The sequence below is a fragment of the Xiphophorus couchianus genome, chromosome 8 (assembly GCF_001444195.1).
Source record: "Xiphophorus couchianus chromosome 8, X_couchianus-1.0, whole genome shotgun sequence".
Taxonomy (NCBI): domain Eukaryota; kingdom Metazoa; phylum Chordata; class Actinopteri; order Cyprinodontiformes; family Poeciliidae; genus Xiphophorus; species Xiphophorus couchianus.
Genome location: NC_040235.1, coordinates 24,218,209 through 24,235,729, shown reverse-complemented (window position 1 = coordinate 24,235,729; position 17,521 = coordinate 24,218,209). Strand labels below are relative to the sequence as shown.

Sequence of the window (17,521 nt, the reverse complement as noted above, 5' to 3'; positions counted from 1 at the left end):
AAAATCTCCACCAGCTTCGCACATCCACTGACCCCATGTGCGTTTCTTGAACTGACAGTCTGACAGAACACCTGTCCCACTTCCCCGCTATCAGACTGTGACATCGCCTGAGCGTCACGCCAAGACCGTGTGAGGATTCAGTAGACGACATTGGCGATTTAAAGATGAGGCCAATAAGAAGACTGTGTGAAATATTCATCATATTGTCACAATCATTAGTAAAAGTCATATTGAAGTCATTTATAACCAAAAGTATTCCTCGCAGTTTACGATTTGGGGTCAAGCGAATTCTGTTTCGTCTTTTAACGTTTTGGCATTTGATACTCCAAAAAGAAAAATTAAACTGGATAATTACAGGCTGTGGAATACTGGGGTCTTAAAACCCTTCAAAGAACGAAAGAAAACCAAACTGGTTTTAAACTTACCAGTTCTAAACCTTTCTGGTAAGTGTTTTAAACTTAACAGTAAGTTAAGTTACACCGCGCCTCTCACCTCCTTCCAGGGGCTGGTGAACTGCGTCCGGGCGTAGCGCGTCAGCATGTTGATGATGACCACCTGGCCCCACTCCTCCACGTCCACCAGCAGGTTACACAGCTTCCTGTAGTTTCTGTGGATCAGGTCGATGCGGTCCGGGCACACCTCCTCGAAGGCCATCACCACACTGCCGGCCACCAGCTAGAGGACAGATTTCACTCCGTTAAAAAGAAACTCTGGAGACATGTTTTTTTTTCTCTCTCTCTCTTTTCTGTTTGCCATTTAAGTGTAACGTTTATTTCCAGTTAAATCTGTTAATTTAGGTTATGAACATTTCAAGCAGCTTTCTCCTCAGATAAATTGTACAATTACTTCATCTCTTGAACAAGCAGCAATTTAGGGACTCTAGAGAAATAAAGCGCCGTTACGTACGACTCTTGTTGCAAACTTTTTAGTGCGGCTGCAATTTCAGTCCACATAATAGCAATTTACAGCTCTGATTACAATAAACTCTTTTAGCCCCTTAAAGAAGTTGGATGATAATTAAAACAACAATACAAGCAAAAACACTTTATTGAAGAGAGCGCAGGCAAAGGCCGAAGCGGTGGCGAAGAGAACCAATTATCAACCGTTTAATTAGTTTGTTGTCTGCTAGCAATGCCCTGTTCTCCCAAACACATCAACTTCAAAATGTCTGCTGCCTCTGTGATCAACAGTGAGACCAAGAGAAGGACAACGTGAAATATGAACCAATAAACCACAACATAAAGTGACAATAAAGCAAAAAGAACCATAATACAGTTTTTCTTCCGTTCTGACTAACCCAATGCTCTGTGTCAGTGTTTTTTCAAAATAGGGGCCACCAGGGGGCGCCGTGGGAAAGTTGGAAGAAAAACGAGAAAGAAATCATTTTTAAATGAATCCTGTAAATGTTTTAATCTTAACTTTTGTTTCCCTTTTTATTCAATAACTTTTGAAGAATAAAATATTAGTTAAAGTAAAGGATTTAAACACTATTTTTCTGATGCTCAGTTTCTGGTTAGCATTCAGTCAAATTCATCAAGCCGTTTTGTTTTTCAAGCTAGCATAGCGGGAAATGAAAAAGTTTCTCACAAGATGCAAAAAATCCACAAGAACTGTGGGAATAAAATAAAATTTGACGTGATTCATGTATAATATTACTTATTTTCTTACAATCAAAAGAGAGGATTGTGATGAAAAATGGTATAATCTGGCAATAGTTATAATATATGATTTTATAATTAAAAAGTGGCCATCTAAAAATCAGACAAAATCAGGAAGAATTTATGCTAATTGAATATAGTAATTATTGAACAGTGAATAAAAACCATTTTAAAACTTGATGTCGTGTGGGAGAGGAGTTCTAGCATACATGAGCATGATTGACAGCGCTAAGGCACTTATTGTGGCTCTGATTGGTTCCCTCTGACTGGGAGCCATCTATAAATCAGCTGATTAAACTATTAAATCAATTAGTTTGTTAAAGTCAGTTTAATGTATGAAGAGTAGAATAGATTCTGCACAGTGAGCGTCTGACAGCATCTATCAAACGAGTTCATTCTAAATCGTTCCATTAGTGATGAAATCACTATTACTGAAGCTGTAATAATCAATATGTGACACTATTTTACACAGTAGTGGAAATATGAGAGTTTATGTTTTAAATAAAAGCATTTAGATCTTTTTTTTATTTGTGTAAATACAGTTAAACTGGGATGTTTTTTTTACTCTTAAGTTGCCATGTGGTGAAAAAAAGGACACAAATCCTCACATTTTAACCTGTGTAGTTTTGTGTTTTAGCAACACTTCCACCTAGCGTTTTACCATGTCACTTACTCTCTCCGTAACCGTCCAGCTCTCGTTTCCGACAAAGACCACTGACCTCCACCCCTAGGCCCCCGATTAGATCCGGCTCCAAGGTAAACTACACGCACCATCAACAAATCTGACACCCCAATCTGTGGCGTTCATACGCCGCCGCCTCCCCCTCGGTCCCCCGGCCGTATTATCTACCCCCGCGTGACAAGCCGGTAATGGAAAAATCACACTAAGCAAATGGTTCTTCTAATAACAATAAATTTCCTATAAAATTATGAAGGGGCCCAAAGCGTTTCCTTGCATCTACTTTGCTATGAATTCTAATTAAGGTGGCGGGGAGGCGGAGAGTGCTGGGTCATCACGTCAGAGACAACGCGCGCCTTTTTGATTGATGGCCCGGCATGGGGTCGGCCTATCCTCCTCTCCTCCCTTCTCTTTTCTCTTAAATTAATGGGCATCTCACCTAGGCCCTAATCATAGTACCCCACCACCCCCACCCTGCTCTTCCTTTCTGTTCTCATTTCAATTTTGCAGAAGGTGCAGGGCGGGGGACGGACGGGAGAGATCGATCATTTATCTTGTAATGGCTGGATAATAGATCCATCACGGTAAAACAGCTGCACAAACTCCTATGTTGTCTCTGTCATCAGGCGCTCCCCATTTTCTCTTTAAAGCGTCCTGCCTACAACCAGCCCGCCGTGTGCCATGGGTGTTTAGCTAAACGCCAGCAAAGGTGTGTGTTAGGGGGGCGAGACGAAGACGCACACCGAGCAACTACCGGGTGTTTCAGCACCAGAAAAAACCCACAAGATTAACAGTGTTTAACCATTTACCTGATGTTAATTTTACTTATTGTGCAATATTGTGAGACGAATGAAATTTTACAAGGTTACTTTAAATATCAAACTGATTTAAAAGACAAAAACACACAAAAGGGAAAGCTAATTCTTCCTTGATAATCTCTGATTGGTGAGATTTTTTTCTGTAAATTACAAAAATGATTCCGTTTTTCTCCCTTCTAAATTTGTAAATGCATCAACATGATATCTAACGCATAAACAGGAATGATCCTGTAGTTCTCTCCTTACCTTTTGGATTCAACACAAGGGACAAATGTTTTTTTCTTTTTTTAAAAAAAGGTGTGTGTTACAGTCCTGAAAAAAAACCATCAAGAAGCCCGTCCAGAATCAAAATCGACTTTGACGAAAGTAAATATCGGTATCGGCCACTGGGATGATCGGTGCATCTCTATAAAGAAGAGTCGGTAAAGTTTTGTCAAAGTTGCTTTCATCTGGGAATTTTACAGTCGTGGAAAGAAAAGCACTGAAAAAAGAACAATACTTGAAATTAATATTAAAATGCAAGAAAATTAAGAAGTCAAATTTTTCCTTAGTATGTACTTCAACTTGTTAAGTACTTCAACTTAACAACATAAAAGTAGTGGAGCCCTTCTCATGTCTGAACACAGACATGAGAAATTAAAATAGAAATCTAAAAATGATCCCACTTAATGCTACAAAACACAAAGATGTACCTTGCAACACAGCTAGACGCGATTGTGTAGGATTTTAGCTGTGGCATCACTTAAAGATGTCACTTAATAACTGGTTCTTTTTGATTTGATTGGATAAAACTCAATTATGAAAGAGACTAAATTGATCCAGTCAAAGTTCTATCAAAAGTTCCCAGAAGACCAAATAAAAAAAAACTTAAAACAAAACAGAAAGTTGGACTACAGACAACATCAGCCATAATCAGACTAGGAAGTTATCTGAAGTAATTCAGCTAATTAGCGATGCACATAGAGCTCAGCTGTAGATCAGAATCAAGACAGTTTTTGACTTGTTTGGAAACTCAAAAATCCAGTCTTTATCCAATCAGTGAACACAACATATTTTCAAGAATCCAGTTGCTACTTCAGGAAAAAGACTCTTTTTTTTTCAGTATTACTGGACTATTTAAGATGAAGTCAGAGGAGGCACAGAAAAATAAAAAGCCATTTCAAATAAAACAGTGCTTCCTACAACATGTTCAGACTCGTCTGTGACTTAATCAGGCTGCGAAAGAGAGAAAGAGAGCAAGACTTTCAGCAGGTAACAAGAAGGCTGAGTTGAGCCCGTGGCTCTGCGACAGACTGACGACCTGTCCAGGGTGTACCCTGCCTCTCGCCCAGAACGTTAGCCGGAGACAGGCACCAGCACCTCTTGACCCCCTCTAAGGGACAAGGGTGTTAGAAAATGGATGGATGGAAGTCAGTGGTTCTGTGTTATCCCTCAGAGTTTCACACTGTCGGTCATTGAACCTGGTGGATTTGGAAACATTGGCAGCCTTTTAGACAGGAAAGATCTGAATTATCTAGGGAATATACACAGACTGATATTTTAACAAAGCTAGCTGCTTGCTAGCTAGCTAGGTAATGTCTATGTTTGCCTGGCTTGTTGCTTTACTTTACTTTAGTAAAGTTGCAAAAGCTTGTTTTACTGCAACTTCTCTCACAAACGAGGTTTGTTGCTTCTGCTTCAAATAGAAATAATGATTGACCAGAGGAGAGACGACAGAAAAAAATACTTTGAATGTTCTTTCTACAGTTTTTTAATGCAGTTCTTTAACGGGCAGTATTACGTGTTTTCCAGGTACATAGTGTCATTTTATAGCACAATCAAGTAACTACGTTACCTTCAGTTGTAAAATGCTATATTTATCAAATATGACTTAAAAGAAATGTTACTTTCTGATTTAACGGTTTGAAATTGGGCCTCTGCCTCTTTAAAATCTCCCTCTTTCTGAAACTCCGCCTTCAGGAAGACAAACCATGGCTCCTCTCTTAACCCTTTAACAACATTTTTACCAGCATTGCTCTGAGAAGTGGCTCTTATAATGAGCTCAGCAGATGTGCAGTTCCTCCAGGTGTTTGCTAATTGCTGCTGGCTAGTCTGAAGGAGCTGAGTCGGGAACTCACTTGCCACGGTCGATCGAAGAATTTATTAGACATGCATGAAAGAATTGAAGCCACACTCCAGCTATGTTTTTGATTAAGGGGATAGCATTATAATATGATGTAAAACTCAAAAAAGTCGATTTCTCACAATGGAGAGAAAATTGAAGTTAGCTAAAAGCTGGAATCAGGAGGTCAAGGTTTTACTGGTCATGTCATCAAAACGAAAAATTTTCCAATACACCATTAGACATTTTGCAACATGCTAACAGGTAAACTGTTATTTCACATGGTTGGCTTTTGTTGTCGTCGCTGCTGCAAGTCCAAAAGATCCTCAAACAGCTCGGGTCTTAGCATCACAAAAATGCATTACTTTACAGACATTAGGCATGTGCTGTGTTTAGGTTTTTTTCCGCCATTCATCACCGACTGATGCGCTTGTGTGTCTGTGTGATGATGCTGCCCTTTCCCTCTGTCCCCTGGCTCGCAATGTGGGCTCCGGCACGGAGAAGTCATCTGTCTTCGTTAGCGTTTGGTGGCTAAATATGCTCTGCATCTGGTACCGGGCTTTCCACCCACCACTCCCACCCCACACCTCCTCCCTTTTGGCCTAAGCTGCTTTGTTTTGTTTGTATAATGATAGTTGGACTCTATGAATACGTAATCACAACAAACTGCGCGATCTGCGCGTGCAAACACAACCCACGGCGTACTCTCTAGCCTGTATCTACATATCTGAAATTGCCATTTAAAGACCCTTTAGTATTTGCGGTGACCTCCTCGAAGCGAAATGTGCCGCCTGCTGGCTTCCAATGGGCCGTCCGCGTTGTTTCTAAACACAGAATCCAGCTCATTTAAGGTCTACTTTAGAGGGGTGGGGAGAGGAAAAAAAGAGGAGCTGGCCTTCGAGAAAATTAAGCTGACACTAGCATCAGAGCGAAAATTCCTTCCAAATGGACACTTAACAGGGAGCATCTGAAGACGTGTGGGTTTAAGTGGGTGTTAACAAACCATGGCATTGCTGAATGAGCCGGGGTGCCGGAGGACTTGCTTGACTCCGGCGCCCTCCGGTGGCCTGCGTGGCGAACTGCGCGGCAGGTACTCACCGTGCTTTTGTCTTTCAATAGTTTCTCAATCACTTCGATCAGCTGCTCCTTCTGGTCAGCGTCCAAGCTGAGAGGAAAAGAGAAACGCTTTTAAAAAGGGCCAAACGGTGAGCAGTTGAGATGCGATTATTCACATGAAAGAACCGAAATGAAATCACCAGCACTGTGTGGTCAGAGTGCAGCTCCTAGTGTCTGTATTGATACAATCTGAACTGGTTACAGCCACATATCTGAACGTATTTTATTGGGATTTTGAGTAATGGATGATTGTAAACAAGAAGCAAAATGTGTGATTTTGAACATGTTTTTCAAATCAAAATCTGATATGTGTGCTTAGGATTTTCATTCAGCCTCACTAATTTGATGCTTTGTAGAACTTTCTATCATTTTGTCCACTCTTACGCGCAAAATAGCTCAGTCAGACTTAATGGAGAGCATCTGAACATTATTTTTCCAAGTCTCGCGAAAGTTTCTTGATTGTATTTAGGTCTGGACTGTGTCTAGGAGATTTAAAAACGTGAACATGCTTTCATCTTAACCAGTGATGTTCTGACATTTTGGTCACACGGGGAAATTATGTCAAGTCAAAAGTACTTGTGGGCATAAAAAAAAAAAAAAAACACTTCAAAGATTATATTTACAAAAAAATTTATTTTTTTTAAACTGCTAAACAATAAACTATGAATGAAGTGTTTTTTAATTAAACAAATGAAGTACTCTTGTTTTTTTCTGTAAGAATGTTGGGTGTAAATTATTGTGTATTATAACTTGAGGGGTTATTATCGTTTATCACAATAATTTCTGGGACAATTTATCGTCCAACAAAATTTGATATCGCCTTATTCCAGTTTGCTCGTTCTTTCCAGCTAGATTGAATAAAAATCTTTTTTCAGCAGTGAGAATAAAGTTTGCTATATTTTTGAAAGCGCTTACTGTATTAAGTTTAACAAAAAGTAAAGCAGACTTAGGTGCACCAAAGATGGCTACCATGCATTACAATCCTCAACTCTGTCCACTTCCTGTAGTCATCCACTTCTCTCTTTACCATACTTCCTGTCCACTAATGAAGAAAGACCACTAGATTATAAAACCCTTTTGAAAACAAAGTCACAGTTATTAAAAGATGAATAATTTGTGGCAAAATAAGGATCAATCCATGTGGGATGAATATCCACCAATGAGGGCCGTTTGTGTACAAAATCCTACCTGTAGAGTTTTTGGATAGCATGCGCAGAGGTCTTCCTGACATAAGGGGAAAGGTCGGAGGCCGCCTCCTTGATGGCCAGCATCATGATGGGGACGATAATCGGGACGCGAATACTGGACAGGACCCTTAAGGCACTGGCTCGGATGAACTGGTTTGGATCCTGGTGCAGAAATGAAGAAGAAAAGTGAAAACGTGTCCATTGTAATGACAGTGATATTTGAGTCAAGAGGGAAAGGAAAAAGTAGGAGTTATTTTTGTTTTCATCTCTAATATCAGGTTCTCAAACTGTGGTACAAGTAGCACTGACGCTAATTTCTACTGATTTTGAAATCAGATGTTTACAAGAAAATAGAAGCAAAGTGAAGTTGGTCAAAATGAAAATTCTGCAGAAAATAATTCAAGATGGAGCAAAAACTGAAGAAGCAGACGATTGTGAAGAGAGAGAAAGAAAAAAAAAACAATGATGGAGAGTCAAACTGGGATAAAGAAATATCAAATCTCAAATCTTATCCATTTAGGAAACAAGTAAGATTTGTTTCACTCAATGACCTGGCTAATTAGCATTAGCAACACAAGCTAATGGAGGGTTAGATTTACTACTGGGCTTCAAACTGCCATGTAATGTTGGGGGAGGTATAAAAAAAACAAAAAAAACAAGTGCTCATCTCTGCCATGTTAATGGCTCTCTGCATTGTGATGATTGCAAACATGCATAACAAGTGGCTTCCCCAATAGCTTCAACACCATACCATCTTCTAAATCATGTTTATGCAGCACTAAAGAAAAAGCTACCAGGATGAAGGTGTGATACCTCAATAATTTCCTTAAAGTTATATTCAATCCAGGCAGTTCTTTGCTTTACTGGTGTGGCCAGTTTCATTTCTCAAGGAGTGGAAATGAGTGAGAATGCGTTCCAAATGGATGTGCAACGGTAACACCATTTGGACATGACTTGGCGGCTGAAACACTTTGGATTTATTTAAAAGTTGGAGAACAATCTGCCTGATAAAACTCCAGTGTTTATAAGGCTTCAGACAAAGAAAAGGCCACAGATTGGACTATTGTTACCTTGAGGGCCCGTTGAAAGGTGCTTATTGACAACAAAGCCAAGTCCTGTTGTTCCTCTGCATACCTCACCAGGTAGACGTACACAAGCTTCTTCAGCTGCCCAACACATGAAAGAGAAGAAAGAGTTCATTTAGAAATTTCATGTTTTAAGTCAGAGAAGAAAACAAACTGGTGGTTAGTTGTAAAGTCGCTTAAAAAGCCTTGGATTGGAGTTATCAAATGGAAAACATGAACAATGACGTATGAGATAAAAAGGACAGCTTTCCTACAGTTTGTTTTTTTGTTTTTCATTGGAAGTCTATTTATTCAACAGGCTGGAAAAAGTGTTGCTACAAAAAGTTTCCCGTCTTCAGATGTTCATGGTTTGCAAACACCTTTTCAATCCATGATTCACGCCTAGTCATCAGCTAAAAACGTCCCGACCCAGAACGAGAACCCGGAGCCTTTGACCCGCACACAGAAGAAAGTCACAGACCAATAATTACGCCGTCCGTTCTCACCAAGATTAAGAACGGACATTTTTGTCTCCTAAGTGGATTTTCTAGAGGAAATCTAATATGAGAAACAAGTAAATAAAAATTTTTTAAAAATCTAACATGTAGAGGACTCAGGTGTTTGCTCACTGCTGCTGGCTGGTCTAAAGAAGCTGAGTAGGAGGGCTGCTCTGTGAGACAGAAGCTTGGAAACTGCAGCTCTAAGAACAAGCTACGCCTTTAAGAAGCAGCTAGGTCTAAGCAGGCGTTTTGCACAGATGAATGGTCGCCATGGAGATGAAAGGATTTCTCAAACAAGCATGAAAAATCAAAGCAACACCCCAAATATGATTTTGATGAGCGAATCACATTATTATAACATGACATAAAGCGCAAAAAAGTTGATTTTACATAAAACTGCTCCTTTACACCTTGCAGTGATCGTCTTAGTTTTTCAAACACAGCCCACTCTCGCACACAGTGTGACGTCACCTCAGCTCCTAGTGAAAACATTTTGTTAGAATATTTAGATTGCTGTTAAATAATTATAGCTCTGAAATACAAATTAGAGTCCTCTAAAAATCAGTGTCTGCAAGTCAAAACTTTACAAAAACAGATTTAAAAATCAGCCTCAAATCTCGTTAGAGCTCTAGAAACAAACCAAGCCGTTTCCTCCCAATGAGACGGAAGAGCGGAAAGAAGAGGTGTTGTGAAAAATGACGACTTGCTTGAGGAACTACTTATCCCATTTATGAGTTGATTTTAGTTGGAGGTCAGGAGAAAGGTTACATTTCAGGTACAATCACGGAGAGCTTCAGCCAGTAATCGGGCCTGTGCGTTCTAGTCCAGCACGTATTGACCAGCAGCAGAGCACCACAGTTCTCAATCATCATCCTGGTCATTACTGCTGGAATTAATGGCATTACTCACCATGAAAAAAGGAGACACAACCCATCTGCCCTCAAGGATCTGCTAAATTGTTTCTGAATCAAACTCTGACCCTTTCAGGATTAGAAAGACACTGGAAGATTCAAATCTCTATTACACACACACACTTTTTTCTACAAATAACTTAGTCTTTGAAAATCTAGACCAAAGAAAGAGCAAAACACACAGCTTCAAAGTTTGTAGGAATCACAAAGCAGAAATGATTAGAATAAAAATCAAAAGCTTTCATATGAAATGGCAGCAGCTGTCAAGCAAACTGCACTTCCACTCTTCAGGTTGTGCAGTAATTAGTGCGACTCTGTGGCCGCTCGCAGAGACGGGAGGGAGGCGAGCAAGGATGAGGAGGCCATTTTTAGAGACATACACACATACACACTGGAGAGAGCCAGGGAAAGACGAGAGAGACAAGATGAAGTAAGAAGACCTCACACAACCCTAGCAGCTGGTGCAGACGAGGCAGGAGAGAGAAGATGTGACTGCAGACCGCCTCTGTCCAATTATATCCGCCGGCCTGTCCCCGGTCCCTGCCGCCCAGCTGCTTCGGCGCTATGACTGGTACGCGGTGCCCGGCCTCTGGCCCCCTGCTCACATGCTAGCCCCCTCCGCGCATCGTGATTTATTCTGCTGCTGCTAATCAATATTCACAGGCTCTGGGCATGGACCCCCTTCTGGAGCAGCTGCTTAGAGCTTGGTCATTTGCTAAAATCAGCTTCGCGGGGAGGATATCGAGGCCCGTCCTCGGGATGAAAGAAACTCGCAACATGTTTTGAGTCTTATAACCAAAAAAAAAAAGAAAGAGATAAAACTATGTGTTATCTTTGTGTATGATGCACTACTTTTCAAGTTTCAAAAAATCTAATTAAAACATATTGAATTTTGTGGTTGTAATTAGGCCTGTCACGATAAACCTTTCTGAACGATAAATCGTCCCAGGAGTTATTGCGATAAACGATAATATTGCTGCTTTTAGACCATTTTCAAGCAATATAATGTTAATGATATAATAATAATAATGCAAGAACACATTCTCAAAAATCAATAAAATTTAAATTCTAATGAACATTTAATACTGGATCTGGAAGACATTTTAAATATCCAAAATAAATAAAAAAATTATTATATATATTATTATAAAATTAATTATGAAGTCTCTGTAAACAAAATTGTCCTTCCCAAAAAATGACAGACTGAAGACTTTTGTCGTCCAGTTTTTGGTAGAAAGAGAAAAACAGCAAACAATGCAAATTGATTTAATTTATCATGCAATTAATTGATTTACTGCTTATTGCAAAAGGCCTGGTTGTAATATAAATAAAAGAAAAATCTACAGAAGCCAAACACACAAACATTTGAAACAGAATCAGCTTTTTATAAAATATCCTAATTTAATCAGGTCATCCACTGCATGGATAATAATAACGCCGCAACTCAATTAAGCCGTCCACATGATCCAATTCTTGCTTTATATGAGGAAATTTGTTCTAGCGCCACGCTAGCAGAAACCACGTGGTGAGTCATGCCAACATGACATGAATCATCTGCTTCTCAATGGTGTCATACCTCAATGTTCTTGCTTGCGACATTCTTCACCACCGCCGGAAACAAGTCAGATGCATTTTTCCCCTTAGAAATGAGCTAAAAGGAATACAAATATGTAAGTATATATACATAGTAGTTGTGGTAGTTTTTTCTAAAAAAAAAAAAAAAAAAAGCAAAAATGGCAAATAAATAAGAATAAACTCACTTGAACAATTCTCTTCATGGCCTCCAGTTTGAGGGACTCCTTGTTGCTCTCCAGCATCTCTTTCAGGTCTTCGTTTCTGGGAACAGGAAGACATTTCTGCTCAACATCTCAGCTGGAACATCATGTGCCAACAGAGGCTATTTAACCAATCAGTTTCAAAGTTTCGACTGGGTCAAAGGTGCTGTGAAATCCCCATGTTCTGGACATCTGGATTCATTTCAGCCATTAAAGCCACACGCACACGTTTACGTGGCTATCTTTGTGGGGGATTTTCCATTGACTTTCATTCATTTCTACAGCCTAAACCTTACCATTATCGTAACTCTAACCATTATGTACCTAATCCTAACCCGGACCAAAACTCAATTCACACCTTAGTCCTAAATCTACCCCCTACTCCAAAAACAGTGTTTCTCGGGGACCACACAGGTTCCCACAAGGAGCCGTGGGTCCCCACAACGTCGTATGTGTCAAGAAAATGGTCCCCGCAAACGCACACACACGCAAAGGTAACGTTGCACAACAGCGGCACTGTCTGACAACAACGCTGTCCTCGGAAAAGGTTGAGGTAAACCGGCTCATTGTTGGCATGACGACAATGATTATGTTTTAGGAAGCTAACGGGCTAACTCACAATGGTTGTTCTCAGTGTCCCATGCGGAGAACAGCAGGACATTGTTACCAGTCAACTGTTTCAGCGAAGACTCAGACGGTTCCCATGACAAGCATTGTTACGTTTTGCTGAGGCTAATTGATGCAAAACTCTGCAGATGCCTTAATTTCACCTTAACTCATTCCACCTTGAATGTAAAAGTGTAGAGATGCAACAATCTGATGTTAATATCTGTATTGGTCCTGATATTGATAAGAATTCTAGATAGGGTATCTGTGACAATGTGCCCGATCCTTAATGATGAATCTATTCAGTCTAATAATATGTTTTGTGCTCTGAGCGACTTCATGCTTTGTTTTTTATTTTACATTATATTTAGATTCCCAATTGGACTTTCTGTACAATTTGAAATAAAGTTTATTCACATTTCATCCACTTTTTTCCACCTCTGATACAGATATCTGTATCAGATTGGTATCAGCCGATACCAATTTGATACAAAAACAACAATGCTGAATTGATTTAAAGTGTTTCTCTTTTTTTTTAAACAGACATAAATATACTGAATTACAAATTTATTTGATAACTCTGCACCAGTGCAGCACGTTTGAATACACCAATAGCTTCACAAGTTTGGTCAAACATGTAAAAACAACTTTCATTTGTTCAGTCGGAGCAGTAACAGCCAATGTAAAATAAATAATAAAGAAACTGAAGGATACGGGTTGAATACCTTGAATAAACTGCAACAAACCTTCATTCAAATGGTTCAACAAGTGAAATTAGGAATTGTGAACGAAGTGTAAAATAGTAAAACATAACGTCGCTCAGAGCAAAAGGCAAAGAATTAGGCTGAATAGATTTGATCTTATGAATTGGACACATTCATGGAAACCTGATATAAAAATTTTTTCAATATCTGGAACTGATACAGATAGTATCAGATCGGTGCATCTCTAGTTTCGCACATTAACACAGTGATTTCAATATTCCTGCTCCACAGTGCTTCAAACCACCAAGTCGCTTTTTTATTCTCCTAATGTTCTTCTGTCTACTTCATCTGGCTCAGCAACCAAGCAGACATCTCTTCTCAGACAACGGCCTCACTGCTGTACCCAGCTTTGAGTTTCTCCTTGGGTTTACCGCCGGCGTGCGTCAGGGCCTGCTCCTCCTGAGTGAGCTCAGGCTTCAGAGTGAGCTGCAAGCTCTCGGCGGACACCAGCACCGTCCTCATGGCCCCCGCCGCCTCCGAACGCAGCGACGAGAAACCGCTGTTCATCCTGGACTGTCTTCAGACGGAAAGTCCACAAACGTTTGTTTCTTCTTCAGGTTTAGTCTGAAGTCGTCTTTTTTAGCCAAAGCCAGACACTGCTGGGAAAACACCACAAGACAGGCTGCACAGACTTTGTCATTCACTTCTCTCTTCCTCTTCTGTTGTGCAAAAAAAAAAAAAAAGAAAGTCACAAGATGCCCCCTTCAACTCTCTAATGGACGGTCATCCTTATGCCTGAGGATAGGGTTTGTTCACGTTCTCTCCTCCTACTGCTGAATGGACGTCATTCGACCGTTTCTGCTCCCTGCTGGCACATGTGGCCCCGGCTGCCTCACCTGCCTCCTGGCTTTGTGTGTGACTCAACAGCACTTCCCTCTAGGGGAAATAGGAGGGCCTTATCTCGACTGGTGGGTAAACATAGAGGCACTTTTCCTCTGCTATCGCTGTACGATAATCCATTTTTGGGCCGACACCGCCAGGGTCTGCATGCCCTGCCAAGTTAGGCAGGCGAGGCCAACCGGACAGGCCTTTAATCAAAGATAGCCGAGCCAGGATGAATGTGAGGAAATAGCCTTGAAGACGTGGAGTGCAAAAGAAGGGAGGGTTTTTTTTATTGTACATGGAGAAATCTGGCTTATGACAAATGTAGTTTTGGCTCGTTTGAAACCCGGATTGTTTTCCTTGAGGGGATGGATTGACAGAATACAGAGGAGGAAACTGCAATTATGGAGGAAAGCTGTTTTCTGTTGATGTGTTATGTGTTTTCCATCCATGTAGTATCATTTTATAGCACAAACAGGTAATTATTTCACCTTCAGTAGTTATAAAAACGATACATGTATCAAATAAGACTTAAAAGAAAGTTGACGACTTGAAATTGGGCCTCCGTCTCTTTAAGAAGCCCCTGCTCTTTCCAACACTTAGCACTTCATCACACAACGAACCTATATTATGCATTTACAAACATTCGTTAGAACACAGAGGACCAGACTGAGAAATAGTTTGTGTAATGAGCTCCAGGTGTTTGCTAATTGCTGCTAGTCTGAAGGAGCTGTGTGGGGGAGTTGCGTCGCAGGGCTGCTTTGTGATGTGGAAGCTCGGTTTTTATAAACTCGAATGGTTGCCATGGGAGACTAAAGGATTTCTCAAACATGCACATAAGAATCAAAGCAACACTCCAGGTATATTTTTGACGAGGGAATAACTATATATTATGATCAATTGCTCACAAAAACTTGAGTTTACATAGTACTGCCCCTTTGAAGTATATATTTTTTTAAAGTCTGTAATGTGACGTTCTTTTCCTAATAGAGGGTTTAATATAATGTCTTCCCACCTTTTGCAACTATAACAGCTTCCACTCTTCTGGAACGACATTTCATAAGGTTAGGGAACGCATCTATGGGAACTTTTGTTCATTCTTTCGGCGTCACTATTCATAGCGTTAAAACTAAAATATAAAAATAAATAAATCTTATCACACACCTCGGATAACTTAAATCTGAAGCTCTCTACATCAATGTGGTTGACTTTAAAAGTATTGGATGCAAAAGCTGATTCAAGTTGTGATTTGCTGACCTCTGCTGGTCGCTTTCTGACCTGAAATGTAAAAAAAAAACAAACCCTGCAACATGCTAACTATAGCCTCCTTCAAACCAAACTAAATTGAAGAATAAACAATAGTGTGAACAGTTTTGCAACTAGAAAAGGTGTTTGACATTCTTACCGCATTTTTGCTCCAACAGTCACAGTTTGCAAAACTATATTAGAATGTAATGGTAAATGGACTGAACTTCTATAGCGCTTATTCCAGTCATTTTGACCATTCAAAGCGCTTTACACTAGAGTCACATTCACAAACACACACACATTTATACACCGATCGGTAGGCAATTTTGGGGTTAAGTGCCTTGTCCAGAGGCACATCGACATGTGGCAGGAGGAAGCTGGAATCGAACCTACAACCTTCTGATCGCAAGACGACTACTCTACCAAAGAGTCACAGTCGCCCACAATTGGGAAAACAGTTTGTTTTCTACAGCTCACACTAGAAATGTGTAGTAAAATTCTGCTTTTTAATGATTGACTTTGAAAAATTAAAAGCATAACCATGTAAAAAAAAAAAAGCACGACAAAGTTACACACCGACATGAAGATTAGGCAAACAGCCCACAAACATGGAGCAAAAAATGACTTAAAGCCAATCAAAAACAATAAACTAGTAAAGGTAAATTTGATTGACACGGATTGAGGTTTTTTTCTGGCCACTTCAAATTTCCGGCTCAATTCCAGTTTTTTGGGGTTTTTTTTTACTCCCAAGAACTCAAACAGAAAATATATTTCCAACATAAAATGAAAGAAATACAAGTTTCACTTTTACATCAAAGCCAGTCCCTAAGGTAGGCATTTAATGTATCATTTATTGCATCAAATTTATTGTAAAAATTTTGATTTATCGCAAGAAATTGCAATTAATAACGCTTAGAAATCAAACGAAACTGACTGTATTGTTGGAATTATTTTCTCCATTTTTTCATGAGGGCATCAATAACTTTCAATAAATTGTACAGGATGACTAAAGTGATAAAAATAAAAATCAGTTCCATATGAAGGAGACTATTTCAAACATCTTTCAAGAGTGGCATTTGTGTGGCTTTGACTGCTGTGCCTTAAAAAAAAAAAGTCTGAAAAGAAGTGAAAGTGTTTTATCATCATTTTTATCATTATCACGATAAACATCAACCGAAAATATCATGATGAAATTTGATATAATAATATCGCCACCCCCGAATTCTTAACTTCCTGCAGCCAAATTTGGAAAAACTAAAACTGTTTTGCGCACCAGCATAATAAAGTGTAAGCACAAAACGGTGACGTGTACTAGGTTATTATTTTTGTTGGAGTCAGCTGAAGTTAAAGGGGTATAGTTGGAGCTCACATGACAGGTCAAAGGTCCTTAACGATGGCGTGCAACAAGGAATGCTAGCAAGTCTTTTCGCTTCAGAAGCTGCTTTGTTGATGCTGGCCGCTTACGCTGCAAACAGCTGCGTGGCGTCGACCACAAACCCGTTCACTCAAAAGCCCGGAACTATTTGGAAGTGAAACATGTGGGAGTTGACCTACTTCTTAAAGTCGGTGCTGAAAAGTCCAAATGCAGCCCCGCTGCTGGAGGAGGTGGCGGTGGACTCCTGCCCCGCTTCCACCGCAGCCTCCGCGCCTCCTTGCTGGTCGTTGTACAGAGCCGTAGTCGACATGACTTCGCTTCTAAAACTGCAGTCCGAGCGGAAAACTGACTCCGCGTATGATTGGAGCGGTGAACGTCGCGTTACCTGGTCAAGAAAAATGTCAGCGTAGTGTCTTTTTAAAAAAAAAAAGTTCCTGCAGAGCTAAACTTCTCCCAGATTTTTCACAACTTTTTTACACGCAGAAGCGGAAGTGTGAGTTGGACAAGTTGGCGTCACATGACCGGGCTTCAGCTGCAGGGCGGCCATAGATATACAGCGACTAGAGCCTGACGCAAGAGAAATATCTATGTTGACAAAAGTTCCGTATTAAATAAAAAATCCACTGACATACAAACATTCAGTAAAATTATATATATATATATATATATATACACACTTATTAACAAACCGTGTTTAATACTTTTATTCTTACAGACAAATTAATTACTGATGCATTTGAGTAAATATTAACAGATTTATCTGTGTATTTTTATTTTATTTTTTTAAATTGTTGGCCTTTTGGTTATGTTTACCATCAGCAGTAAGTTAATAAACGTTCTAGATTCAAGAGGTTTTGAATAGTAACATTAAAATCTGAAATATTTCCGAATTAAAAA

General features: G+C 39.8%; 1 protein-coding gene across 3 annotated transcripts in view; it reads right to left on the bottom strand.

The window, feature by feature from the left end:
• The window catches only part of ap3b1a (adaptor related protein complex 3 subunit beta 1a), a 60,299-nt gene extending 43,174 nt beyond the window's left edge, over nucleotides 1–17,125 (bottom strand). Inside the window, exons 1-7 of one of the 3 annotated variants that reach the window (XM_028025404.1) lie at nucleotides 16,804–17,125; nucleotides 11,795–11,870; nucleotides 11,611–11,685; nucleotides 8,630–8,725; nucleotides 7,561–7,721; nucleotides 6,355–6,421; nucleotides 493–675 (exon numbers count right to left, since the gene is read on the bottom strand). In XM_028025404.1, coding sequence (XP_027881205.1) covers nucleotides 493–675; nucleotides 6,355–6,421; nucleotides 7,561–7,721; nucleotides 8,630–8,725; nucleotides 11,611–11,685; nucleotides 11,795–11,870; nucleotides 16,804–16,934 — 789 coding nt within the window. In that variant the 5' untranslated portion in view covers nucleotides 16,935–17,125. Of the gene's footprint in view, nucleotides 1–492; nucleotides 676–6,354; nucleotides 6,422–7,560; nucleotides 7,722–8,629; nucleotides 8,726–11,610; nucleotides 11,686–11,794; nucleotides 11,871–13,522; nucleotides 13,832–16,803 lie in introns of those variants that run through there. The other 2 variants (XM_028025403.1, XM_028025405.1) reach the window with 2 other exon arrangements.
• Between the last annotated feature and the right edge of the window lie 396 nt (nucleotides 17,126–17,521).